General features: G+C 39.4%; 1 protein-coding gene across 1 annotated transcript in view; it reads right to left on the reverse strand.

Annotated features, from left to right (window-relative positions):
* dnah7 (dynein, axonemal, heavy chain 7) overlaps positions 1–27,713 on the reverse strand; it is a 414,399-nt gene that overhangs the window by 332,609 nt on the left and 54,077 nt on the right. Inside the window, exons 8-14 of the mRNA XM_043692898.1 lie at positions 25,009–25,134; positions 23,313–23,432; positions 22,473–22,656; positions 17,498–17,677; positions 7,040–7,306; positions 6,615–6,742; positions 4,081–4,159 (exon numbers count right to left, since the gene is read on the reverse strand). Coding sequence (XP_043548833.1) covers positions 4,081–4,159; positions 6,615–6,742; positions 7,040–7,306; positions 17,498–17,677; positions 22,473–22,656; positions 23,313–23,432; positions 25,009–25,134 — 1,084 coding nt within the window. The remainder of the gene's footprint in view (positions 1–4,080; positions 4,160–6,614; positions 6,743–7,039; positions 7,307–17,497; positions 17,678–22,472; positions 22,657–23,312; positions 23,433–25,008; positions 25,135–27,713) is intronic.

Below are 27,713 nucleotides of genomic sequence, written 5' to 3' on the forward strand. Positions count from 1 at the left end.
ATGATGTGTGTGGAGGTGCAGGTGAATTTGTGGCGGATATGGAAGGATCCCTTGGGGCCTTGGAGGGAAGTAAGGAGGGAGGTGTGGGCACAAGTCTTGCACCTCCTGCGGTTGCAGGGGAAGGTGCCGGGAGTGGAGGTTGGGTTGGTGGGGGGTGTGGACCTGACGAGCGAGTCATGGAGGGAGTGGTCTTTTCGGAACGCTGATAGGGGAGGGGAGGGAAATAAAGCACTGGTGTTGGGGTCCGTTTGGATCTGGCGGAAATGACGACGGATGATACGAATGATATGATCATTCTCTCAGGAATGGACAGAACTGGCAGCTTAATGATCCAGGATACAAATGCTGCAGGAAGGACAGAAAGGGAGGCAAGAGAGGAGGGGGACTGGCATTTTTGATAAGGGGTAACTTACTGCTGTACTTAGGGAAGATATTCCCGGAAATATATCCAGGGAAGTTATTTAGGTGGAACTGAGAAATAAGAAAGGGATGATCACCTTATTGGGATTGTATGATAGATCCCCTAATAGGGAGAAGGAAATTGAGAAACAAATTTGTAAGGAGATCTCAGTTATCTGGAAGAATAATAGGGGGATTATGGTAGGGAATTTTAACTTTCCAAACATAGACTGGGACTGGGAGACTGTGAGGTCTGCAGATGCTGGAGATCAGAGTTGAGAATGTGTTGCTGGAAAAGCACAGTAGGTCAGGCAGCATCCGAGGAGCAGGAAAATCGACGTTTCGGGCTGGAGCCTTTATTGATTTCCTAGTTGATTTCAACCTTATTGCGGATTTCCTGATGAAGGGCTCCGGTCTGAAATGTCGATTTTCCTGCTCCTCGGATGCTGCCTGACCTGCTGTGCTTTTCATTGACTAGGACTGTCATAGTGCTAAAGGTTGAGAAGGAGAGGAATTTGTTAAGTGTGTACAAGACAATTTTCTGATTCAGTATTTGGATGTATCTACCAGAGAAAGTGCAAAACCTGAACTACTCTTGGGAAATAAGGGCCAGTGATTGAGTTGTCAGTGGGGGAGCACTTTGGGGCCAGCGACCATAATTCTATTAGTTTTAAAATAGTGATGGAAAAGGATAGACCAGATCTAAAAGTTGAAGTTCTAAATTGGAGAAAGGCCAATTTTGACAGTATTAGGCAAGAACTTTCAAAAGCTAATTGGGGGGCAGATGTTCGCAGTTAAAGGGACGGCTAGAAAATGGGAAGCCTTCAGAAATGAGATAACGAGAGTCCAGAGACAGTATATTCCTGTTAGGGTGAAAGGAAAGGCTGGTAGGTATAGAGAATGCTGGATAATGAAAGAAATTGAAGATTTGGGTAAGAAAAAGAAGGAAGCATATGTCAGGTATAGACAGGATAGATCAAGTGAATCCTTTGAAGAGTATAAAGGCAGTAGGAGTATACTTAAGCATAGAAGGGCAAAAAGAGGACATGAGATAGCTTTGGCAAATAGAGTTAAAGAGAATCCAAAGGGTTTTACAAATACATTAAGGACAAAAGGGTAACTTAGGGACAAAAGGGTAACTTCAAAGATCAGCAAGGCGGCCTTTGTGTAGAGCCACAGGAGATGGGGGAGATACTAAACGAGTATTTTGCACCAGTGTTTAGTGTGGAACAGGACATGGAAGATATAGAATGTAGGGAAATAAATGGTGACATCTTGAAAAATGTCCATATTACAAAAGAGGAAATGCTGGATGTCTTGAAATGCATAAAAGTTTATAAATCCCCATGTCCTGATCAGGTGTACCCTAGAACTCTGTGAGAAGCTAGTGAAGTGACTGCTGGGCCTCTTGCTGAGATATTTGTATCATTGATAGTCACAGGTAAGGTGCCAGAAGACTGAAGGTTGGGTAACATGGTGCCACTATTTAAGAAAGGTGGTAAGGCCAAGGCTAGGGAACTATAGACCAGTGAGCCTGACATCAGCGGTGGGCAAGTTGTTGGAGGGAATCCTGAGGGACAGGATTTACATGTATTTGATTAGGGATAGTCAACATGGCTTTTTGCATGGAAATCATGTCTCACAAACTTGATTGAATTTCTTGAAGGAGTAGCAAAGAGGATTGATGAGGACAGAGCAGTAAACGTGATTTATATGGACTTCAGTAAGGCGTTCGACAAGGTTCCCCATGGGGGACTGATTAAAAAAGTTAGATCTCATGGAATACTGGGAGAACTAGCCATTTGGATACAGAACTGGCTCAAAGGTAGAAAACAGAGGGTGGTAGTAGAGGGTTGTTTTTCAGATTGAAGGCCTGTGACCAGTGGAGTGCGACAGGTATTGGTGCGGTGTCCACTACTTTTCATCATTTATATTAATGATTTGGATTTGAGCTTAAGAAGTATAGTTAGTAAGTTTGCAGATGACACCAAAATTGGAGGTGTAGTGGACAGCGAAAAAATTTACCTCAGATTACAACTGGATCTTGATCAAATGAATCAATGGGCTGAGGAGTGGCAGATGGAGTTTAATTTAGGTAAATGTGAGGTCCTGCTAAGCAAACCTTAGCAGGATTTATACACTTTATGGTAAGGTCTTAGGGACTGTTGCTGAACAAAGAGTCCATGGAGTGCAGGTACATAGCTCCTTGAAAGTGGAGTCGCAGGTAGATAGGATAGTGAAGAAGATGTTTGGTATGCTTTCCTTTACTGGTCAGAGTATTGAGTACAGGAGTTGGGAGGTCATGTTGCAGAACATTGGTTAGGCCACTTTTGGAATATTGTGTGCAATTCTGGTCTCCTTCCTATCAGAAGGATGTTGTGAACTTGAAAGGGTTCAGAAAAGATTTACAAGGATGTTGCCAGGGTTGGAGGATTTGAGCTATCAGGAGAGGTTAAGTAGGCTTGGGCTGTTTTCCCTGGAGCGTCACAGGCTGAGGGGTGACCTTATAGAGGTTTATAAAATCATGATGGGCATGAATAGGGGAAATAGACAAGGTCTTTTCCCTGGGGTGGGGGAGTTCAGAAGTAGAGGGCATAGGTTTAGGGTGAGAGGGGAAAGATATGAAAGAGACCTAAGGGGCAACTTTTTCACGCAAATGGTGGTGCGTGTGCAGCATGGGCTGCCAGTGGAAGTGGTGGAGGCAGGTACAATTGCAACATTTAAAAGATTGGTATATGAATAGGAAGGGTTTGGAGGGATATGGGCCGGGTGCTGGCAGGTGGGACTCGATTGGGTTGGGATATCTGGTTGGCATGGACGGGTTGGATTGAAGGGTCTGTTTCCATGCTGTTTCTCTCTATGACTCTATGACTAGGACTCTAAGTGACCCTAAATTCTTCCATGTTGGTCACTTCATGATGGATTAGTATAGAATATGATGGATGTCATATAATACAACTCTGCACCAATATTGTAACATAGCACCTTTTAAGATATCCATTTTTTTGGAATCATTGTCATCTTCCACCTATGCATTTATATTACTCCTCTTCCAAAAACTCACAGTGCACAAGTTTCGAAAAGTAACCATATTACCACATATAAAATTTCCTATGTTTATTTTGCTATTATGGATTTGGAAGAGGTGAGGTGGGAGGGCAAGTCAGATATAAATATAATGGTCCCATGTTGTCCTTTCTAAATTAGTAGATTCTTCCCTCAAAATTTTTATTTAGTGAAAACTCATCATCACTGACATTAATCTGACCCAGGTTTCAACTTTCATTAGAAACATCTTCTCAACATCAACGCTGCCAAGCTCCCTTAGAATCTTCTATGTTTCAATAAGATCACCTTCAATTTTTCTAAATTCTAATCACAATAAGTCTAACTTACTTAGCCATTCTTGATAAATCAAACACTTCATTCTAGGAGTCCGCCTCATGAATCTCTTTTGAGCAGCCTCCAATGCCAGTATTTTTTTTAAGTATACAACTGAAACTGTACACAGTGCTCCAGATGTAGCCTCACCAATATTCTGTACTGTTGTAATAAGGCTTAACACACTACAGTTTGCTTTGCACTATTTCTTAATTAGTGCAAATTAGTTCCTAATTAATTAGGTACATTTTCATTTGTACCTAATTTTCACACCATCTTATTTGCATAGCAAAAAATTACCTTCAACTCCATTAATGCTTGTGTATTTGGAGGTGTCATCAGGGCTTTCTCTGCTATTTTCTCAAATTCAAGACATAACCTGTCATTAATAAAACAGAACTAATTAACTCAAGGTTAAACCAAAGAGGTCAGAGAAACATAATGGAGAAGATATTCCAAGGGAAAGATTATCGGTTGTGTGATTGAATGCTGCAGTGGTGGATAGTTTAGAAAGACAAGAGGACAGGTATTATAAAGAAGTTGACTATGAGATATTGTAAAGTACATCATGGAATATGGAATAGAGGTTGTAAAAATCTGTGACAACAACAGGTAGGTTGTGAGGTTGCTAAGAAATGGTCATGCTCAACAGAATCCAAGTCACGCAGGTAAATGAAGGAGTGGGCAGGGATTCAATCAAGTCAGAAAAGAGAACTGATCGCACTAAGGAGATGTGGTCTCACAATGAGGATGGATAATCTGCTGTCCTCAACTGCATTCAGCTACATGTGACTGCAGATGCATTTAATATGGGCAACTCTTATATAACATCTGAAATAGCTTAGCAAATCACTCAGCTGTATCAAACTGCTACAAAGTCAAAAGAAAGGATTGAATATACACACCATAAACAACATTGGCAAACTCAGTTCTGAAGTCCTTCTTACCAACAACAGGAGGTTTGGGGAAGCCATCCACAAATTAGTCAAGCAACAGTAAGTAATTCTTACAGAATTGTCTCTTACAGACAGACAATCTCTAACACCGGATATGTCCTGTCCTACCAAATGAAAATACTCGTGAAAGGTATCCAGGGCTTTTGCCCAAAAGGTCGATTTTGCTGCTCCACGGATGCTGCCTGAACTGCTGTGCTCTTCCAGCACCATTAATCCAAAATTTAGTTTCCAGCATCTGCAGTCATTGTTTTTACCTACCTCAACACAGTGGTGTATGGTTGACAAGGAGTTGGCTTGGGAGTCCTCAACATTGAATTTGGTCCCCAAGATATATCTTGTAATCAGGTCAAACAGAAGCAGAGAAACGTCCTCCTGGTTACCACTGCCACCTCACCACAATTACCACCTCAGCTTATGAATCAGTTAGTTGAGGATACAGGATTTACTGTGGGTGAGAAATTTCAGTGTCCTTCACCAAGAGTGGCTAAGTGGCGCCAGTATTAACTGAGCTCAGATGTAGTTACTACACTAGGTCTGTGGTAGATTATGAGAGATTCAAAAAAAGGGAACTCGACATGGACTAACTGTCATCAAACTATCTGTCTATCCTCCATTGTGTTGATTGGTACTATTGCCATGCTAAATGAAATAGATTTCAATCAGATCCAGCAATGCAAAATTGGGCATACAAGAGGATCTCTGACCATGTGCTGCAGGAGCAGAATTGAGGTGAGCCACAATCTGTGACCTCTTGGTCTGGCATGCTTCCCGACTTTACCCATTAGAATCAAGTCAGGGGACCAACTCTTGTTTAGTGAAGAGTGCAACAATGTATGTCAGAAAGAGCACCAGGGACATCTAAAAATGAAGTGTCAAGCTGATGAAGCTCCAACCCAGGACCACTTACACGCCAAACAGCAGAAGCAGTATGCAACAGACAGAGTGAAGTGATCCCACAACCAATGGATCAGAGCTAAACTATGCAATATATTCAGCCACATCCAGCTGTGGACAATTAAACATTGCATCGGGGAAACAGGAGAATCCACAAATATTCTTCCTTTCTTCAATTCTGGGAGAATCCAACAGATTCATGCAAAATCATTTGCAATTATCTTCAGTCAGAGTAACTGAGTGGATGGCCTATTGCCTTCTTCTTCTGAGGTCTCTAGCATTACAAATGTCAGTCTTCAGATAATTTAATCAACTTCATGCACCACTGAGAAACAACTGAATGCATAGGATATTGTCCAGGGCAGTACTGCAGGTCACCACCCTCCTGGAATTGTGGATGGGTATGACAGATGGGAGCAAAGTGACTAAAATATTACTGGATACACCTTGAGCATAGTGAAAGCAGCAAATTGCAGTTGGGTACACAGCTCTCAATCTTTGGGTACAATGGCAATAAGAAGCAAAGCCTTTCACAGGAAGTGCAGGGCCCCGAATTTTCAGAGGGCAGAGAAAAGGGATGAGAGGCAGGAATTTAATGGAAACTATATCCTAGGCACAAAAGCTTTCATCAAAAAATACCCATGAAATGACCAAGAGCCAATACTGCAAGAGAGTGCAACTCTCCAGGGAGACGGTCAGACATGTGAGCCCTCATCACAAAAGAAGATCACCCTTTCAAGATAGTTTGAAATCACCCTCACTCTGGCATCAGGTAGACTGCATACCATTTACTATGTTTGAATTTAGTATGTAGGGTCTAGCAGAGATTGGAAAAAAGTGCTGCGCAGTTTAGCAGCATAAATAAGATTTGGGGAAGTTTATTCGGAAATATCTCCAACTGTTGTGTTTGAAAGGTTGTGAAATTATACTGGGACTTATAAAAAAGATACATTTTTCAGAAGCAGAGTTTGGAATAGTACTAACGCTTTATTTGCATCCTGATGATATTTGTTTAACTTGTTCAGAAGTTTCTCATATAGAGTTTCCGCCCGTTTCACAAGAGCTCTTATGAGTTCATCACAGTGCACCTCAAACATCCCCAGGCGAACAACCTAGAGCAAAGATTAAGGCAAGTACACAAAATAAATAAGTATATTTATATAGCCACATGAAAAACACAATAGTGCGAGAAAGAAATTCTTTCATTATATGATCAGCTAGCTAGTTAATGCAGTAGTGTTAATACTACCCTTCAGTAATCAGTTATCAAATGTAGATTAAGATGCTTCATAAATGGAGTAATTAAGAAAATGGAGCAATAGCTGTAACAATTAAAATGTATTTACAATAACACTTTATATAAACAACATAACTTATAATTTATCATTTAAACCTGAGCTAATAGGTACCTTTTGAGACTGATACTTAATTTCCTCTTTCAGGTTCAGGTACTTAATAATTTCCTGTGCATTCTCTTCAAAAGTATGTTCTTCATTCAGGAATTGCTCCACGTCCAAATCAGCTTGTCTATTAATGAGCATAGTATATTTATCATACAGTTTGATATGCTCTTGGGGTCCCAAACTTTCTTTGGCAATAATATCTTTAACTTTCTTTTTGTTTTCCTCTAGGATTTCGTCCAAGATTATTGGTTTCAGAGTGGTCTGAATACCAGACTATAAGGAAGAAAAAGGAAAAGCATTTCTTAGAAGTGCATAATAAGCAACTCCAATAGTAACTGTATTTTGTGGGATATATGCTTCTGTGGCAATCTTAGTCAGTAGCATAGCAGAAAATTGATCAAACGAGGGGCAGAGGTCACCAATACAGATTCCCATTTTCTGGATTATAATTTTAATAACTGACAAGCTAGGAGCCCCAAAGCCAGTGAGTTTACATCTTTGTCCAGTGATGCAATAGGAAAAACCTTATTGGGGCTATAAGAGCTTAGCCTGCCAACAGGACAGCCACAAAAGTTCTGAGTTCTCTTCTCAGGAGGACCTGCCAATCCACAAGCCAGTCAGTGTTAAAGCCACCTGGGAGCCTTCCTTCTGGATTTTCAATCCCAGGGATGGATAACTCACCTTCCGAGACCAGTCAATCAGAAGTCTGCAACTCATGTTCAGCAATTCTCATGTTCAGCAACTCTTATGCTCAGGATTGACTGGAGAGGCTGTGGCTGCTGCTGAAAATACAGGTACTGGAGTCCTGTCACAGAGGGATCACAGAGGGACACAGACCACAAGTGAGTAATGCAGGGAGAGGGAGGGGTTCAGTAGGCTCAGTAACACAAGCAGAGAGATGGCCTTCAACAGCCACAGACCTGATGGGTTGAACAGTGGCAGCGTTATGAGGTCCATGAATAGTTATTAAGTGGCAACTTAACGGCCTCATTTGGTAATCAGGCAATATCTGACTCCTCTTGCATTCTTCAAAATGATAATCCGGTTTGACCAGTATGTTCATTTCCAAGTATGACTGGGAGTTTTATTTTTCTCTCTCAGAGTGGCCTTTATGCCCAGAATTTAAGCAGGAAGGCATCAGGGATCAGGTACATCATCATATTTCTTAATTACATACCTCCCAAAGCAAGCAAACAGTCTGCCCAATTTGTCCTCCCATTAAATGAGATTTCATAGACAAGCAAAATAAATTGAGCGGTTTGGGCCCTCCTGCAGACCATTCAGCCTTAATTCTCCTCTGTATTACTGCCCAATTTCAGAAGAATTGGAAATAGATTTGAGCAGGTAAGCATAATTTCCACTGATGCTGGCATTACCTTGGCAAGATATTGGATGTACATATCCAAATGTGGGTATATTTAAGTGAAGAAAAAAATTAAGGTCAGGAAGTTCCTTGCAGTTAGTCCCACTCCTTTGGCTTTGACAGAATTTCAGATTTTCATGTGCGAATGAGTATTCTGCTGCACTTCCAACAATATTACTCTAGTAGGTTAGGATCAGTCCCATGAATTTCCAAGTCAATGATTTACACATGTCCCATTTTCCATCATTATTTCCTGCATGTCGTATAATCTCAGATTTGTACAAATGAAGCATCCAGCATTACCACAGTGAGTAAAGCAAGTTTAAAGGGCTACAATAGAAGGGTTAAAAAGTGTCATAAAGTTTTTGTTAACATTTTTATTTCAATATTTGTTTGGTGCTTTCTCATATGGTCTACTACCTGCAAGTCTTCCAGTTTTAAGAATTTGCCCATCCTATAAAGATGAATATTAGTGTTTTGTTAGTAATGTCCTATATCCTGGAAAAAGGGTAGAGGCCAAGTCAGCAAGGCATGCAGTTTCTATCTGCAGGCATCCTAACTACAGGATACATAAACCAAAGTTTTCCTAAATCCTAGTGACTCAGCAGCAGTGCTGGTTGAAGCTGTACATTGCAAAAGGTAGCTGTCAATGAGGTCCAGCACATGCTTAGTCAAACCTGTAGCTTACCTTTACTGCAGGCACTACTTTGCCAATCGATGCAAAGGTCAACAGTGAATGTGTACCCAAGTAGTCATTCCAAGGTTTCTTGAATTACATCCAGAGCATTAATCAAATGTACACAGCTGGACCAGGCATGTTACAGGTGTTTTCTTTGTACTGGAACTATTTCACCAACCTCCTTATCAATTTGTCAAAGAAACTGTAATTTTTACCAAGTAGCAGGATTCCACAAAGTTTAAAGAGCCATTAATGACCTTCACCATTGAAATTAGGCAAATGTCATGTTTTCAGCCCTTGTTTATTCATCTATTTGTCTGTTTATAAACAATGTAATCAAAAATTAATAGACAGATTTCAATGAAACTTGCAGCAAGCTAGAGTATGGCCAAGAAAGAACTGTTTAGGTTTTGGTAAGATTACATATCTGGATTAGCATCAACAGGATAGTGCAAATTCACCTTGTTTTAAAAGAATTGGAGCGGTCTTTCACAGAGAATATTGTGGATTGCCTCAGATGATTTGGTGGAATTTTCCACAGCTGTCAAAATATGAACAAAGATTTCACAGCAAGTTGCTGAATTGGAATGAGCCTAGAACTCCTCAGTAAGCACATAGCAGTTTCATGTTTAGTCAACCGAGCAGTAACAACTTCTTTGTAGTGTCAGATATTACCATTTCAGTCAGGTTTGTTCTGTCTCCCATGCTTTTGTCAAGATTAAACTTACCCAATTGCCAGGCAATTGATTATCTATACTGTTGCACTTTAATCAGGCAACAAAGTCACTCACTTACCAGTCTTCAAAGTACTAAACTAATTATATGGAAAAGACCAACTAGACCTTCGAGTCCACCCCACATAATGATGACTTCATCATCATGGCTAAACATTCCTTCCCAAACCAATCTCACACCCATCCCTGCAGCTGTATTGTTACGATGCTGCTCCTTTAATATGGTTACGCTGTTCTTTGTGATGTTTTTCAGATAAGTCGTAAAAGCAGCAATTCTGAAGGGTCTAGGTTTGAAGGGTTTTAAAGCCAGTTTGACTTTAGTTAACAGATACTGCCTCAGGCAAAAGATTTTCAAGTATAAGAAAAATGTACAATGAAAGGGGAATGGCCAGTTCTCCCAGCTCACCTTTTCTCTGGTTTGGTATGGTTTTAGCAAGTCAGTTTTGAGGCTGCTGGTGCAATAAACAGCTACCTGGAAGAAGATGTTCCATGTTGAATCTCTCTGCATCCCTCTCTCTCTCTCTCTCCTGTAAGACCCTGTGTTTGATTTTACCTTTTGTGCCAAGTGGTGTTTATGGAGATTGTTGCAAGTATTTGAAACAACATCATTCAGTTGGGGTAATCTGTTGAATTTTCAGATAGGTTAAGTTATTATATATTCTGTTCTCTTTTGTTTGTGTTTCATTCAGTAATCTTGTAAATAAATTCTGTTTTGTTTAAAACTAAGTGGTTTGACTCGCTGCATCATTCCTGGAATATCTGCTTAAACTTGCTTAAAACAACTAGCAAAGTTAGCGTCTGGCTTGGTCCATAACAGATTGGGGGCTCTTTGTGGGATTTATTCTATGGTTCCAAATTGGATTAGGGTTGTTGGACTCAAAGGCTGAGAGTGGCCGGTGTTACTGTCTTTTGTTCTGGGCGTTGAATTTGGTTGGTTTAAACAGTGCTTGGGATAGCAAAGGCTGTTTCAGACACCAAGCATTTTCTGGGGATGGAAGAAGTGTCTTTGAGAGTTTTAAAAACGGTGATTAAGCCCAGGCTGCTGAAATTATCAGACAAGCTGGAGTTGGAATTGCCTCCTTCCATGAGGAAAGAAAGATAATTACAGCAATAGCTCAGCATTTAAATTTGCTGGAAACACCATCAGAATCCTTAGAGATGGCTAAAGTTTAATTGAAAATGAAGCAGCTAAGCAGCTTGAGTTAGAGGCAAAAGACAAGGAAATGGCAACAGAAATGAAAAGGCTTGAATTACAATCTAAAGCAGAAAGAGAAGAGAGAGAAAAGAAGAGAGGAAAGGAAGAAAGAGAGGGAGTTTGAACTTCAGAAATTGGCACTTAGATAGGAAAGTCATTTTAAAAGGATGGAGATGAAGGCTGAAGGTAAGATTAATGAGGAAGAGAGTGAGGGTGAGCAAACCCATGGTAGCCAAAGGCCTGGTGAGAAACTGTTTAAATATATTCAAGCATTGCCTAAATTTGATGAGAAGGATTATGGAAGCATTTTTTAAATCTCATTTGAAAAGGTGGCTAAACAAATGCAGTGGCCAATGACCATGTGGGTTTTATTGATCCAAACAAAACTTGTAGATAGAGCTAGTGAGATATTTGCATCATATCACAGGAGGTATCACAGGGGCATATGAGAAGGTGAAGAAAGCCATCATGGGAACTTGTGCCAGAAGCCTACAGACAACGCTTCAGGAATCTAAGGATGGACCTGGTCAAACCTACATTGAATTTGAAAGGACCAAACAAAGTAATTTTGATTGGTGGATAAGAACATTAAAAATAGAGCAAACCTATGAAATTCTTAGAGAGACAATTATTTTGGAGTTCAAAAATTCACTTCCTGAAATAGTGAGAACTCGTGGAGGAGCAGAGTTAAAACAGCAAGATGAGTAGCCGAAGTGGCTGATGATTATGAGTTGGTGCATAAATCAAAGTTGGTTTCCAAAATCAATTTCAATCTGGGAGGGACAGAAATTGGGGAAAAGAGAAATCCTCACGTGGAAAGGGAAAGGGAGATCTCGGTGAAGATCATAAGGATAATTTACCACAGGGTAAAAAGGATACCCTTGAAGGGGAAAGAGAAGTTAAAAGGTTCCAGTGTTTTCACATCAATAAAATAGCCACATGAAATCACAGGTTGGTGGGTTAGGAAAAACACTGGGAAGCCAATTAGGAAAACGGGATAAGCCAATGAATTTTGTTGGAGTGGTAGCTGAAAGAACAATGGAAGCTAGAAAGCTGCACCAGAGTGGTTGATTAAGGAAGAAGTGCCAGATCTTCTAAAACCACATACCTGCAAAGGTAAAATTTACTTGCATAGGCCAGGAGTAGCAGCTAAAGAAGTTACAATATTAAGAGATACAAGGTCCTCTAAATCGGTGATGTTGAAAGATGAGAAAACTATTGCCAGAAAAGACACTAGTAACGGGAATTCACGGTGAGACAAGAAATGCTCAATTATGTAGACTGAGGTTAAAGTGTCCAGTGAAGAGTGGAAAAGTTGTGGTAGGAGTACTGGACAGACTCTCAGCTCCAGGAATACAATTTGTCCTTCCTAATGATATAGCTGGTTAACAGGTCTGAATGCTGCCTACTGTGGTTGAAAAGCCAGTGGAAACTCAGGCAACTAAACTATTGCAGGACTCATATCCTGGGATTTTTCCAGACTGTGTGATAATGAGGTCACAAAGCTACCAGTTAAAACAAGAGAGATCAAAGAGTATATATAAGAAAGTTGAAGTGGAATTAGCAGAGACCCTATTTAATCAGATGGTTCACACAAGCCAGGAGCAGTTAGATGACATAGCAGATGTCTTTACTCAGATAAATCAGCTTAGTTATAGCAGAAAGGTGAAAATTTAAAGCAGTTGTATCAAAAGGCATACACAGAAAAAGAAACTAAATGTATCCCTGAATGTTATTATCTTAAAAATTATGTCTTAATGAGGAAATAGAGACCAGCACATATTCAGGCAGATGAGAAATGGGCAGAATTCATCAAGTCATATTGCCAGTGAGTTATAGAAAGTAGGTGTTGCGGGTGGCACATGAGCTACCAGTAGAGGGTCATTTAGGGGTAAGAAAAACTTAAGCTAAAATACAAAATCATTTTTACTGGCCTGGACTGCACAAAGATGTAGTTGAATTTTGCCAGACATGTCATAAATAACAGGTAATTGGAAAACTACAGGAAGTAACAAAACCCGTACCTTTAATATCTATTCCTGCATTTAAGGAACCTTTTAAGAGAGTCTTAATTAATTGTGTAGGACCCCTACCTAAAACAAAAAGTGGGAATCAGTATTCATTTACAATAATGGATATATCCACTAGATTTCCAGAGGTTGTTCCATTATGCAATATCACAGCTAAAAGGATTGTAGAGGAGTTGCTCAAATTTTTCACATCTGTCCTGTGACTTCTGACCTTGTCCCCCCCAGTCCAAAACCATCATTTCCACATCTGTTGCTTTAACTACAAATTCTCCACACAGAATTATAAAACATGGAAGTGATCTGTTTGCAATTAATTTGAAAGAGCTGTCCAATAAATCCCACAACCCATTTTCTCCAGAACTATACAAATTAGTTCTCTTCAAATAATATCTTATTTACTTCCATAAGTTCCTATGAATTTGACTACACCATCCATTCAGGTACTGTATTTCAAATCGCAATAACTATGTGAAATAATTTTCCCTCTCATTCTTATATAAGTTATTTCAAATATATGACTTTTAATACCACCTCATTGGCAAAGGAAACGGTTTTTTCCTCTTGCTGTATCGAAACCTCCCACCAATTTGAACACTTGAGCTTTCCCTTAACCATTGTTGTTGTAAGGAGGACAATCTTAGCTTCTCCAATTTCTCCATATCAGTGAACTCCTTTATCTTTATATCACCAGGCAGGAATGTTCCCTCCCAGTCAGGGAACACTTCAACGGACAAGGATATTCAGCCTCCAAACTTCAGGTAAGTGGTCCTCCAAGGTGACCTTCAAGATGCACATCAAAGCAGAATCGCCAAACAGAAACTGATAGCCAAGTTCTACATCCATGAGGATGGTCTTAACCATGATCTTGAGTTCATGTCATGCTACATGTAACCTCACTATACTTTCCATGTAAAATCTTCCTTACTGTTCTATTTTGACATGATCACCTTGATAATTTGTTATTATCTACCTTAATTAGTTTGTACAGTTTTTTGGATTAATTGTTACTTTGGTTAGACCTGGTCATGCAAGTCCTGTATCTATAATGCTATTCAAGCCATTTGGTTTGTCTCTAGCACCATCTTATTTTTGATTTTTCATAATTATGTCTCCGCCTTAATTAATTGGATCAGAGATCATCCCTTCACTTGCTATTCAGCTGTTGACACTTTACTCACACCGCTTGACACTTCGATCACCAGCAAAGACATGTTATTCAGCCTGTCAACACTCCACTCACACCATTTGTACTATCTAATGGCACTCCTAATTACCTGGAATTATTGTGCCATTATCTCTCTGCATATAAAGTGTGTGCCTGTGCGATTCCTTCCACTTCACCTGATGAAGGAGCAGTGCTCTGAAAGCTTGTGGTTTCAAATAAACCTGTTGGACTAAAACCTAGTGTCATATGACTTCTGACTTTGTCCACCCCAGTCCAACACCAGCACTTTCATACCCAGAATTGAACACAAAAGTTCAGTTGATGCCAGACCAAGGACGTTTTCATGTTTTGAATGCCCTCCTTGTTTTTGCATTTAACGTCCCTGTTGAATAAGCAAATATACTTTTTCAACTGCCTTATCATGTTGCCTCAACATCTTCAAAAGTGTACGAATTTGCAACCCAAGGTCCCTCTGCTTTTTCAACTCCTGCAGCATCGTACCATTTAGATTTTACTGCCTCTCTCTTTGTGTTTTTTTCCAAACAGCATTTCACTGTTACTGACATTCAATAGCATTTTTCCTGTGTTTGCCCGTTTTACCAGTCTTTCCATTTCCACATGAAGTTTGAAGCCACCCCAATCACTACTTACTGAGATACTTTGTATCATCTTCAAACTTCAAGTTTATAATCCCTATACCCAAGTCCAGGTATTTATGCATGTCAAAAAAGTAATGGCCTTAATATTGGTCCCTGGAACAGTTCACAGGAGTAATAAAAACATTGATCCTTTGGTCATGAATCTTTAGGGATCTTAACACAATGACTACAAGATCTTTTAGTCTGTTAACACTTTTTAGTATAGTTCCCAATGACTTAAGCATTTGTTCTGCATTTGGTTCTACCAAGGCAGATAGTCCTACAATCATTTAAATTAAGTATTATTTCCATTGTGTAGCCCACTCCCTTAGCACATCTAAATCATTTTAGATTTAATTGCACTACTTCATCGGTTTAACACTGCCTCACATTTTGGTGTGATCTGCAAACTTATTCAGCATACTCCAGAAATCAGTGCCAAAATCTTAACAAAGACACTGAAGAGTGAATAAATTGGATCCATGCCTGTTAGGACACCAGGAGTTCAGGAATTTTCTTCTCTGTGAGTACAAAGAGGACTTTTTGCCTGTCAATGTCAGCCCCTTTAGTTAAATGGAGGGAACAAAAATTATACTAAATTTTATACAGAAAAATCAGTTTCTGGGTTAATCCAGAGCCCAGCAGCAGACAGGGCAACATTTACCAGCACGTTCAACTACGTCATGATGTTGGGCCGTTAATATGCAATTCAATGTTATGAACATTCAACATTTGTACACTAATTTTGGGACATCCTTAGGACCTCGCAAATTTTGACCAACTCAACTACAGAGGTCCCAAACATGTCATCCTCCACTCCACAGTCCCACTGTTTCCTTCTGTTTTCCATTTCAAGTAGAAGATAATGGGTAATACAAAATAGTACGGTGGATAAAGCAGCTGCTAACAGCTAAAATAATATTTTAGAAGTTGTGAATAAAGCATCCTCTCAGCAGTTACTTTGTTTTTCTGTTACATATTTATTGAAACTAATTCCTATTCTTTCACTTCCATTTGTTTCTGTCCCTTAACCCATTTTTATTCCTATACCATTGCTTCACCACCTCCACCTCAATTCCTTTCAACTGGTTGTCTTAACATTCTAAATTCTCCTCTATGCACTGAACCACGAATCAGCATATGCCCAACTTCCATCAATTCCCCCTTCCCCCAACACAAAATATCTTCCCAGCCACAATAAAAGGTGTAGCAAAAGACTTCTGATTCTGAATCAGTTTTTCTCCTTACCTACATAATTTTGTTTATTGTTCTAAAATCTTATCCTCATCAGCAAGATAAACCTATCCAGTTTAACTCATTGATTGTCAGCCTAAAACCTCAATTATGAGAAATTTGAATTATTAAAAGCACTTGATCAGATTCACTAGCTGTAGACTGGTATCCTTTCCCCCTTAGGAGTTTTCAAACTGGCAGAATCTGAGGAAAGCAAATATCTACATTACATTATAGCAGAAACAACATTAATTAAGTTAACCAATGTCAGCACACAGAATCCTAAACTAAAGATTCGAGGATATTATTACATGTTTGAGGCATTATGTGGGCTTAAGTGTGCAACTTGCTGATGACTATTCATTGTAAGAACCAATTCTAGATTACAATGCAACAGTGAGTGAGGCACTGGCATCATTTAATTCCCAGGCCTCATTTAAATAGATGAAGCCTAACTAATGTCTGACCTGGCCAATTACTGCCCAATCAGTCTACTCTCAATCATCAGTAAAGTGATGGAAGCTCTCATTAACAATGCTATTAAACAGCACTTGCTCAGCAATAACCTGTTCACTGACGTCAAGTTTGGGTTCTGCCAGGGCCACTCAGCTCCTGACCTCATTACAACCTTGGCTCAAACATGGACAAAAGAACTAGATTCCAGAGGTGAGGCAAAAGTGACAGCCCTTGAGACCAAAGGCACATTTGAGCAAGGATAGCATCAAGGAGCCCTGGCAAAGCTGGAATTAATAGGTAATTGGGGGCCATCTGTCCGTTGGCTGGAGTCATACCTGGCACAAAGGAAAATGATTGTGATTATTGGAGGTCAGTCAATTCAGCTCCAGGAAATCTCTGCGTGAGGTCTTCAGAATAGTGCCCTAGGACCAACCTTATTTAGTTTCTTAGTCAATGACCTTCCCTTCATCATAAAATAAAATGGTGGGATGTTCACCAATTATCTGGACCACATTCAGGCTTGGGTTGACAAGTGGCAATTAATATTCACGCCACACACAATGTCAGGTAATGACCATCTCCAATAAGAAGCAATCTGACCACCACCCCTTGACATTCAATAGTGTTACCATCACTGAATCCCCCACTATCAACATCCTGAAACAGAACTAATGTTTCAAGTCAGGTATGGCCGTTTTTCAGAACTGATGAAGGCATACTGAACTTGAAACTTTAAATCTGCTTCTCTCTCCCCAGAAGCTGCCAGACATGTTGAGTTGCTCTAGCATTTTCTGTTTCAGATTTTCAACATCTCCAGTATTTTGTCTTTTTCAACCTCTGAGAAAAAATTGATTTCGTATCATTCAAAACAATTATGAAAACGTGTAAGTTACCACTAAAAGGAGCTAAAATAAAAGTATTGCTGGGAGTGTATTAATTTTTCACATAAATCAAATGTAAGCTTCACTTACCCATTCGGTGTACAGTTTTGTCTCAACTCTTGGCACCTTATTTGCAGTTGTCAGCATGACATCATAAACACTCAAGAATATTATTTCAAAATCTTTAAATTCTGGTTCAAATTGAACACTGTTGTTTTTTAGAATCAGTCGCAAAATGAAACCTGGGTGTTCGTAAACACGTATGGAATCCTAGATATAAAATTCAAGAAATATACATTGAAATGAAAACATATCTCATTAGGTTTCACTTCTACTTCTTTAGCATTTTCTTGTCGTTAATAAAATCTGAATGGGTGTGCACGCATAAAATAAAGATTTTCTTTAAGCATTTAATAATTGTATCCAAATAAAGATTTGCCCATGAGGAATTTGCTAAATCTATGCAGTCCATTACATACAATAATGTAGCAGGATATTATACTAAGCAATTAATCAGACTATATGCAGAATGTTAAGTGGTACAATTTAACATTGAGTGCATTGCATTTCATCTTATGCTATATGTCAATGCAGCTATTGGCATACTGAGGTCTGGTATACCTCTGGTTGTGGGTGTCTGCACATACATTCTCTGTGAGGCAGCTTGATCTGTATCACTAAGAAAGATTATTCAATTCCTAAAACACTGTAACACTTACAGTCTTAGAGATGTACAGCATGGAAACAGATCCTTCAGTCCAACCCGTCCAAGCCGACCAGATATCCCAACCCAATCTAGTCCCACCTGCCAGCACCTGGCCCATATCCCTCCAAACCCTTCCTATTCATATACCCATCCAAATGCCTCTTAAATGTTGCAATTGTACCAGCCTCCACCACATCCTCTGGCAGTTCATTCCATACGCGTGAAAAAATTGCCCCTTAGGTCTCTTTTATATCTTTCCCCTCTCATCCTTAACCTATGCCCTCTAGTTCTGGGCTCCCCGACCCCAGGGAAAAGACTTTGTCTATTTATCCTATCCATGCCCCTCATAACTTTGTAAACCTCTATAAGGTCACCCCTCAGCCTCCAACGCTTCAGGGAAAGCAGCCCCAGCCTGTTCAGCCTCTCCCTGTAGCTCAGATCCTCCAACCCTGGCAACATCCTTATAGATCTTTTCTGAACCCTTTCAAGTTTCACAACATCTTTCCGATAGGAAGGAGACCAGAATTGCATGCAATATTCCAACAATGGCCTAATCAACGTCCTGTACAGCCGCAACATGACCTCCCAACTCCTGTACTCAATACTCTGACCAATAAAGGAAAGCATACCAAACGCCTTCTTCACTATCCTATCTACCTGCGACATTACAAAGGCTTTCATTCAATCTCCCAAACACTGGTATCACTGATTAAATCTCATTCTTTCTCTCTTTAGGGGATAAATTATACATTGAATTTTTGTTAATGCATCATTCTCCTTCTTCTTCTTACCACACTTCTTCTTACCAAAACATCAACTATTGGACCTTAAGCTTTCAAAAGGTGCTGACTTTATTCACTGCTCCTTCACATGTAAGCCTGAAGCCAGTCTAAAGCGCTGAACTGTCCCTTCCAGAATTCTCACTTCTGATCTTGATCTGGGCCTTTCACATTATAAATGGACAAGTTAGTAGCAAGATCTCAGTAAAGCTGCAATTCTGCAGACTATCACATAGTCTGTGGGTGGCACAGTGGCTCACAGCGCCAGGGACCCGGGTTCAATTCTAGTCTCAGGGCGACTGTCTGTGTGGTGTTTGCACATTCTCTCTGTGTCTGCATGGATTTCCTCCAGGTGCTCTGGTTTCCTTCCACGTTCTAAAGGTGTGCACATTAGGTGAACTGGCCATGCTAAATTGCTCATAGTGTTCAGGGAGGTGTAGGTTAGGTGCATTAGTCAGGGATAAATGTACGGTAATGGGGAATAGGTTTGGTGGGATACCCTTCAGAGGATTGGTGTGGACTTGTTGGGCCGAAGGGCCTATTTCCACACTGTAAGGATTCTATTAAAAGTATTGCGACAAACATCTGAATGGTGAGTACTTGGATTTTTCCTTCTTACTGTCAAAGTTTCTGATTCTATACTTTTCCTCTCCAGAGTATTGCCACTTTCTGCTTTAGCTTCAAAGACTTCAGCGTTTTTTTTGTCTTGCCTTTCAGTCTTCTGCTCTCTAGCCCTGTAATCTTCTGCTGTCTCTTCCCGACCAGAATATCAAAATCTTCTGATGTCTTGGTCTGATTTCAGAACCTTAGAACATAGAACATAACAACACAGTACAGGCCCTTCAGCCCTCAATGTTGCACCGACCTGTGAAACAAACCTAAAGCCTATATATCCTACACTATTCCATTTTCATCCATATGTTTAAATACCCTTAAAGTTGGCAAGTCTACTACTGTTGCAGGAAGGGCGTTCCACGGCCCTACTACTCTCTGAGTAAAGAAACTAGCTCTGACATCTGTCCTCCATCTATCAACCCTTAATTTAAAGCTATGTCCCCTCATACTAGCCATCACCAGGCGAGAAAGAAAGGCTCTCAATGTCCGTCCTATCTAAACCTCTGATTATCTTATATGTCTCAATTAAGTCACCTCTCAACCTTCTTATCTCTAATGAAAACAGCCTCAAGTTCCTCGGCCTTTCCTCATAAGACCTTTCCTCTATACCAGGCAACATCGTAGTAAATCGCCTCTGAACTCTGCAGTGACCAGAACTGTACGCAGTACTCCAAGTGCAGCCTCAACAGAGTTTTGTACAGCTGCAACACGACCTCGTGGCTCCGAAGCTCAATCGCTCTAACAATGAAAGCTAACACACCATATACCTTCTTAACAACCCTATCAACCTGGGTGGCAACTTTCAGGGATCTGTGTACATGGACACCGAGATCACTCTACTCATCTACACTGACAAGAATCTTACCATTAGCCCAGCACTCTTTATTCCTGTTGTTCCTTCCAAAGTGAATCACCTCACACTTTTCCACATTAAACACCATTTGCCACCGCTTAGCCCAGCTCTGCAGCTTATCCATGTGCCTCTGCAAACCTGCAACATCCTTCCACATTGTCACAACTCCACCGATCTTAGTGTCATCGTAAATTTACTAACCTTCACGTCCTCATCCAGGTCATTTATAAAAATGACATACAGCAGTGGACCCAGAGATGAAATAACTGAAAGATCATGCAGTGAGGCTTTGTGTTTGGAGCTAAAACACACGAAGAGGATGGTGACATTATTGGCATTGTAGTATAGGCCCCCAAATAAGCAACAGGACTTAGAGGAACAAATATGCAGGGAGATTGCCGGAAGCAATAGGGTGCCATAGTAGGGGATTTTAATTTTCCTAACATTGACTGGGACTGCCAGAGCGTTAAGCGCTAAGATAGGGTGGAAATTGTTAAGTGCATTCAGGAAGGTTTCCTCAAACAATATACAGAGGGTCCTACTCAAAGTGGGGCAAACCGACCTACTCTTGGGAAATAGGGCAGGACAGGTGATGGAAGTGAAAGTAGGGGAGTACTTTGGGACCAGTGACCATTGATCTATTAATTTTAAAATAGTTGTGGAAAGGGACAAAACTTGTCCACAGATTCAAGTTCTAAATTGGGGCAAGGCAAATTTTGATGGAATTAGACTTCACCCACTTTTTTACTCAGCTGCATCTTTTAAGTCTTCAAAGTTCTCTACTACTTTTGGAGAACCCCCTTTTCAGCTGTGCCCTAGGACTGCCTTAACTTTGAAGGTTTCTCTCACTATTTGTAACCATGCTTTATTTCGTGTTTTAAGACAATACTGCTATCTTCATATTGAGATACCAGTATGGATATCTCCAGCTGTGGATATCTGCACATATACATCGTCTCTGAGGCTACTTGTTCTTTCTCTCGAATATAAGGCTCTTCAACTCTTTCTGAAAGGTAACACTCCTTTATTCAAATCTTTACATATCAGATTATCAAATACAATTCTTTAGTATATATCTCCAAGACCTCTCTCTTCACATGCTCATTCTAGACTTGGCTTCCTTTTTCACATGTCAAAGTCATGTAATTATAATGACATAAATGAATCTCATTCTATCACATATAGGTGATTATTCCATTCAAGTTTTGATGGTCTGTAAGGACAAAGGAACAATGTAGATATGGATCTTATTACTAAAATAATATGCACACATTTCTCATCTCATGAATTTTACAGAAGAATCTTAAATAGCTGTATGAACATTTTTTGCATTTAAAATTCCATCAGCCAATGGATGCTATTGCAAGTATATTATTCTCTTTGTTGAAGATAACTACCTTGTTCGAAGTGTTTTCTCACAGAATGCCAGCACTTCTTTTTGTAGTTATAATAAAAACAAGACAAAATAAACTGAATGAAGCAAAAACCAGATTGTATTTGTTTATACAATATTGGTAAAATAATTTAATTATTTGGAGCAGAAAGAAAAGAAGTGTGTGTAGTTACAAGAGCTGACCCATTGTTAAATTTAACAGTTCCCCTCTAAGCGTGGTCGGAATCAATCTTGCCGGATAAATTTTTTCTGGTCCCTGAAATCTATTCAAAATGGGTATCAGTGCTTTGTATTATAAAGTTCGATGCAAGCATTCCCATCTTATGGATACTAGTGCACTCATACAACAGTCATGTGCACACATAATATGCAATATAGCAAAATTGGAGCTATCATGCTTTCCAATAATACATGTTAGAAAATGGTGAAACCATTTCTGAAATTGCTTATTCATGAATTGTGCCACTTTTTGTTGTTTCAACTATAACAGCAGCAAATATGTTCGGCAAGTGAGTCATGCTCAGGTGTGGCTTACACATTAGATTTTGAAGGGAATAACTCTAAAATGTAAATTTAAACCTTCCCTTCTAAGATCATCAATAAAGTAACACCTTTAATATATTATCTGGGATACATGACTGTAAGAAGATTTCTATTAACTGCACGATGTTAATTAATGAAGAAATGTGCATAACATTGCACATTGTTGACATACGTACCGGTCGCTGTACAATCAGATCCGTGTAGTCTTGAATAGATTTTAGGGTTAAGCTTTGAAGTTGTGAAGTCATCAGAGTAGCAGCACAATTAAAGAAAGACATTAATTTGGCACGATTTGCAATACTGGGAACCTGCTTCCGTTTATTTCCTAAGTAATAAATATTTTGGACTTCAGGAAACCATCTAAAACACATTACATAAAAACACCAGTTATAAAATATATATGAAAGTTTATTTTTCCCTGGAAATAAAAGTTATAAAAATTTGAATATTTATTTTACTTGTAGATTACACAAACATAACTTTAGGGAGAACCTTTGTTTATTCGAAAAATATGCATCAAAATTGAATGATTAAGATATCAGAATCCCTACACTGTGGAAACAGGCCATCTGGCCCAACAAGTCCACACCAGCCCTCCGAACAGTAACCCACCCAGACCCATTCCCCTACCGTTAACTAATGCACTTAACCTACACATTTTCCTGAATACTATGGGCAATTTACTTGGCCAATTCAATTAACCTGCACATCTCTGGGTTGTGGGAGGAAACTCACGTAGACACAGAGAGAATGTGCAAACTCCATACAGATAGTCGTCTGAGGCTAGAATTGAATGCTGGTCCCTGGCACTGTGAGGAAGCAGTACTAACCACTGAGCCACTGCACCACCTTTTTGTTTTCAATTTTCCATGGTATATCAAGCATTTGCTGCCCCATCTCCATCCTCATCATCATCCCCATCCCCATCCCTCTTTTTTATAGATTTTGAGGATCAATCCAAATTGAAAGAAGTACAAATAATTATTAATTCTGACTTTTTTTTTGAATGGTCATACTTTTTAAGAAGTTTATCTTTCACAGATTCAATTTGCCTCATAAACAAGATCTGGAATGTAGTTAGTTCCATTGAATCTTTACGATTACGAAATTCATCAACATCAATGAACCGTAGTTGCCTGTAAAAGGAAAATAATTATTTTCATGCACCATTTTATTCCATTTCCAACAACAAATAAAATATCGCAAAAACTCATAACAAATTTATAATTTATTGCAACTAAACTTAAAAGCATCATACTCTCTATTTTCAAAGTCACAGAAGGCAAGAGAAAAAAATCATTTTGTGACATACATAAATGTATCTTTGTCGATATATGGATTCCCTTTGCTTCTTAAGGTTTTTAAAGAATCTTTTAAACAGGCATAACTTAAGTAATGTAGATGGGAGCACAAATAGATAGCAATACCAGGGCAATATGTAGTGCAGTGCATTAGGTAGAAAGAAAATTACAGGGGCAGACGTTTATAAGGTGGAACTGCTAAAGACCGAACATGAATTGCCCACTCTATGATGGGTGCCTTTCGTGCTAAAATAAAAATGATTAGTTGATCTTATCCCTTAAATACATAAACAGAGGAGCCAAAAACAAGTATGAATCTAATATCATATACCAGATACACACTCACATAAAATGGAGATTAATGCCTTTGGGCGAGTTATTTTAAAGGTCTTAGCCACACAATTGGAGATGCATGTTCACAGAGCTTAAACTAACTTTTATAAGCAACTGATTGAAACAAAAGGAAAGAATGTTAACAAAACTAACCCACTAATAGGGAATAACAGTGAATGACTGCTGGGGAGACAGAGGGGAATGATTGGAGACCAAATCCGGGTCAAGGACCTGACACTATGTGAGTTTTTCTTTGGCTGTTAAATTCATTCCATCATTGTCAAGTGGCACATCATCCAGTTTTATCAGAGGTCAACTAATACTTAATTATTTCAACTAATTCTAACCTACCATTTAGTAATGAATCAATCTTTTTTTTAATTACATGGCATTAATGGTGAGTAATAGTCACTAAATATAAGATAATTCTCAAAGAAATACTGATTTGTTTTACATTACAGAATCACATTTGCTATTTCACTGGGACCATTATTTCTCATTGTTATGCTATGAATGCCTGAATCTTTTCTTATTTTACAATATAATTAAGGTCAGGATAAATACACAAATACTTTCTTCGAACCCAGCTATTTTTTTTCATTGTATTACTTTAATTATTTTCTATTGCTAAAAATGAAATGGAATTAAAGTCTTGAATAACAAGATTTGTTATTCAATTGTCCATGGTTGGGAATTACTCTGAACAATGTAATCCAATGATCAATGTCATTCTTTGCTATCATAACTATGAAAATTTGTTAAGTTTACAGAAGTAAACTTCTGTTTAAATTGTACCAAACATTTATACAGCAGAAGGAAGAGTAGACAAATGCCAGCATCTGTTCCACAACACCTGATTTCTAATTAGAATGCTGCTAAAGATGTAGAGTGAACTCATACTTTATTTTTCATATTTAAAGTCTCCATGCACTTGTTTTTTTTTCATAATTACAATCTCAACAATCCATTGCTGATTGTCTCTCCTACCCACTAAAGAAAAAGCAATTTCCAGAATGGAAGTTGTTTGATTTCAATTAAAGATTTAGTTACCATGTTTAATTTTAGGATAAGAACTCACTGAAAAGAACTTTGCCAGAGATCCAGGACTGCCAACATAGTGGGATTCACTGAATTAAGGTTTGCCTTGATTAAGTTTCGTGCTACCAAAAATGACTTGTTCCATGGCTTTGGTACAATTTCCAACCTTAAAAATATGAAGAAATATAAGTCACACAACATTTTGTCATAGGTTTTTTTTAGATTAGATTAGATTACTTACAGTGTGGAAATATAAGATAAAATTTCATAGAATCAAACCATAAGACCATAAGAAATAGGAACAGGAATAGATGATTCAGTGCCTTGAGCCTGATCTACCACTCAATAGGATCATGGCTGGACCACCACTTTAGAATTAAAGTTCCTACAAGAATTAGAATTAGATTCCCTACAGTGTGGAAACAGCTCTTTGGCCCAACAAGTCCCCACTGACCCTCTGAAGAGTAACCCACCCAGACCCATTCCCCTACCCTATATTTACCCCTGACCAGTGCACCTACCCTGCACAATCCATAAGACCATAAGACATAGGAATGGAAGTAAGGCCATTCAGCCCATCGAGTCCACTCTGCCATTTAATCATGGCTGATGGGCATTTCAACTCCACTTACCTGCACTCTCCCCATAGCCCTTAATTCCTTGCAAGATCCAGAATTTATCCATTTCTGCTTTGAAGACATTTAACGTCCCAGCCTCCACTGTGCTCCACAGTAATGAATTCGACAGGCCCATCACTCTCTTGCTGAAGAAATGTCTCCTCATTTCCATTCTAAACTGAACCCCACTAATTCTAAGGCTGTGCCCACAGGTCCTAGTCTCCTCGCCGAACAGAAACAAATTCCCAGCGTCCACCCTTTCTAAGTAAGTTTATCTTGTAAGTTTCTATTAGATCTCCCCGCAACCTTCTAAACTCCAATGAAAACAATCCCAGCATCCTCAGCCGTTCATCGTATGTTAGGCCTACTATTCCAGGGATCATCCACGTGAATCTCCGCTGGACACGCTCCAGCGAGTATATCCTTCCTGAGGTGTGGGGCCCAAAATTGGACCCAGTATTCTAAATGGGGCCTAACTAGAGCTGTATAAAGTCTCAGAAGTTCATCACTGCTTTTACATTCCAACCCTGTTGAGATAAATGACAACATGACATTTGCTTTCTTAACCATGGATTCAACCTGAAGTCAACATTTACAGAATCCTGGTCTAGCACGCCCAGATCTGTCTGTACTTTGGCTTTATGAATTTTCTCACTGTTTAGGAAATAGACCATGCCTGTATTCTTTTTTTCCAAAGTACAAGACCTCGCATTTGCTCACATTGAATTCATCAGCCATTTCCTGGACCATTCTCCTAAATTGTCTAAATCTTTGTGCAGCCTCCCCACCTCCTTAGTACTACCTGCCTGTCCACCTAACTTTGTATCATCGGTGAACTTTGCCAGAATGCCCCCAGTCTCTTCATCCAGATTATTAATATATAAAGTGAACATCTGTGACCCAACACTGAACCCTGCGGAACACTACTTGTCACCAGCTGCCATTCTGAAAAAGAACCTTTTATCCCAACTCTCTGGCTTCTGTCAGACAGCCAATCCTCAATCCATGCCAATAGCTCACCTCGAACACCGTGGGCCCTCACCTTACTCAGCAGCCTCCGGTGAGACTCCTTAACAAAGACCCTTTGGAAGTCTAGATAGATAACATCTACTGGATTTCCCTGGTCTAACCTACGTGTTACCTCTTCAAAGAATTCTAACAGGTTTGTCAGACATGACCCCCCCTTACTAAATCCATGATGACTTATTCTAATTCAACCCTGCACTTCCAAGAATTTAGAGATCTTATCCTTAATGATGGTTTCTAGAATTTTACATACAACCAAGGTTAGGCTAATCAGCCTATAATTTTACATCTTTTGTCTTGATCCTTTCTTGAACAAAGGGGTTACAACAGTCATTTTCCAATCGTCTGGGACTTTCCCTGACTCCGGTGATTTTTGAAATATTACAACCAACGCCTCCGCTATTTCTTCAGCCATCTCCCTCAGTACTCTAGGATGTAGCCCATCGGAGCCAGGAAATTTATCAATTTTTAGACTTTCTAGCACTTTCTCTTTGTAATGGCTACCATTCTCAATTCTGCCCCCTGACTCCCCTTAATTATTGGGAGTTTTCTCATGTTTTCCACTGTGAAGACTGACACAAAGTACTTATTAAGCTCGTCAGCTATTTCCTTATCTTCCAGCACTAGCCTTCTTGCATCAATTTGGAGTGGCCCAATTTCTACTTTTGCCTCTAGTTTGTTTCTTATGTATTGAAAGAAACTTTTACTATCATTTCTGTTATTACTGGCTAGCTTACCTTCATATTTGATCCTCTCCTTCCTTATTTCTCTCTTTGTTATTCTCTGTTTTTGTAGTCTTCCCAATCTTCTGATTTCACAGTGCTCTTGGCCACTTTGCAGGTTCTCTCTTTTTCTTTGAGACATTTCCCGACTTACTTTGTTAGCCATGGTTGTCTAATCCCCCTCCCCCACCGGGATAATCTTTCTTTTCTTGGGATGAACCTCTGTACTGTGTCCTCAATTACACCTAGAAACTCCTGTCATTGTTGCTCTACTGTCTTCCCCAGTAGGCTGTGCTTCCAGTCAATTTTCGTCAGTTCCTCTCTCATGCCCCTGTAATTACCTTTATTTAACTGTAACACCATTACATCCGATTTTGCCT

Source organism: Chiloscyllium plagiosum, chromosome 7, assembly GCF_004010195.1.
Source record: "Chiloscyllium plagiosum isolate BGI_BamShark_2017 chromosome 7, ASM401019v2, whole genome shotgun sequence".
In the NCBI taxonomy this organism is placed as follows: domain Eukaryota; kingdom Metazoa; phylum Chordata; class Chondrichthyes; order Orectolobiformes; family Hemiscylliidae; genus Chiloscyllium; species Chiloscyllium plagiosum.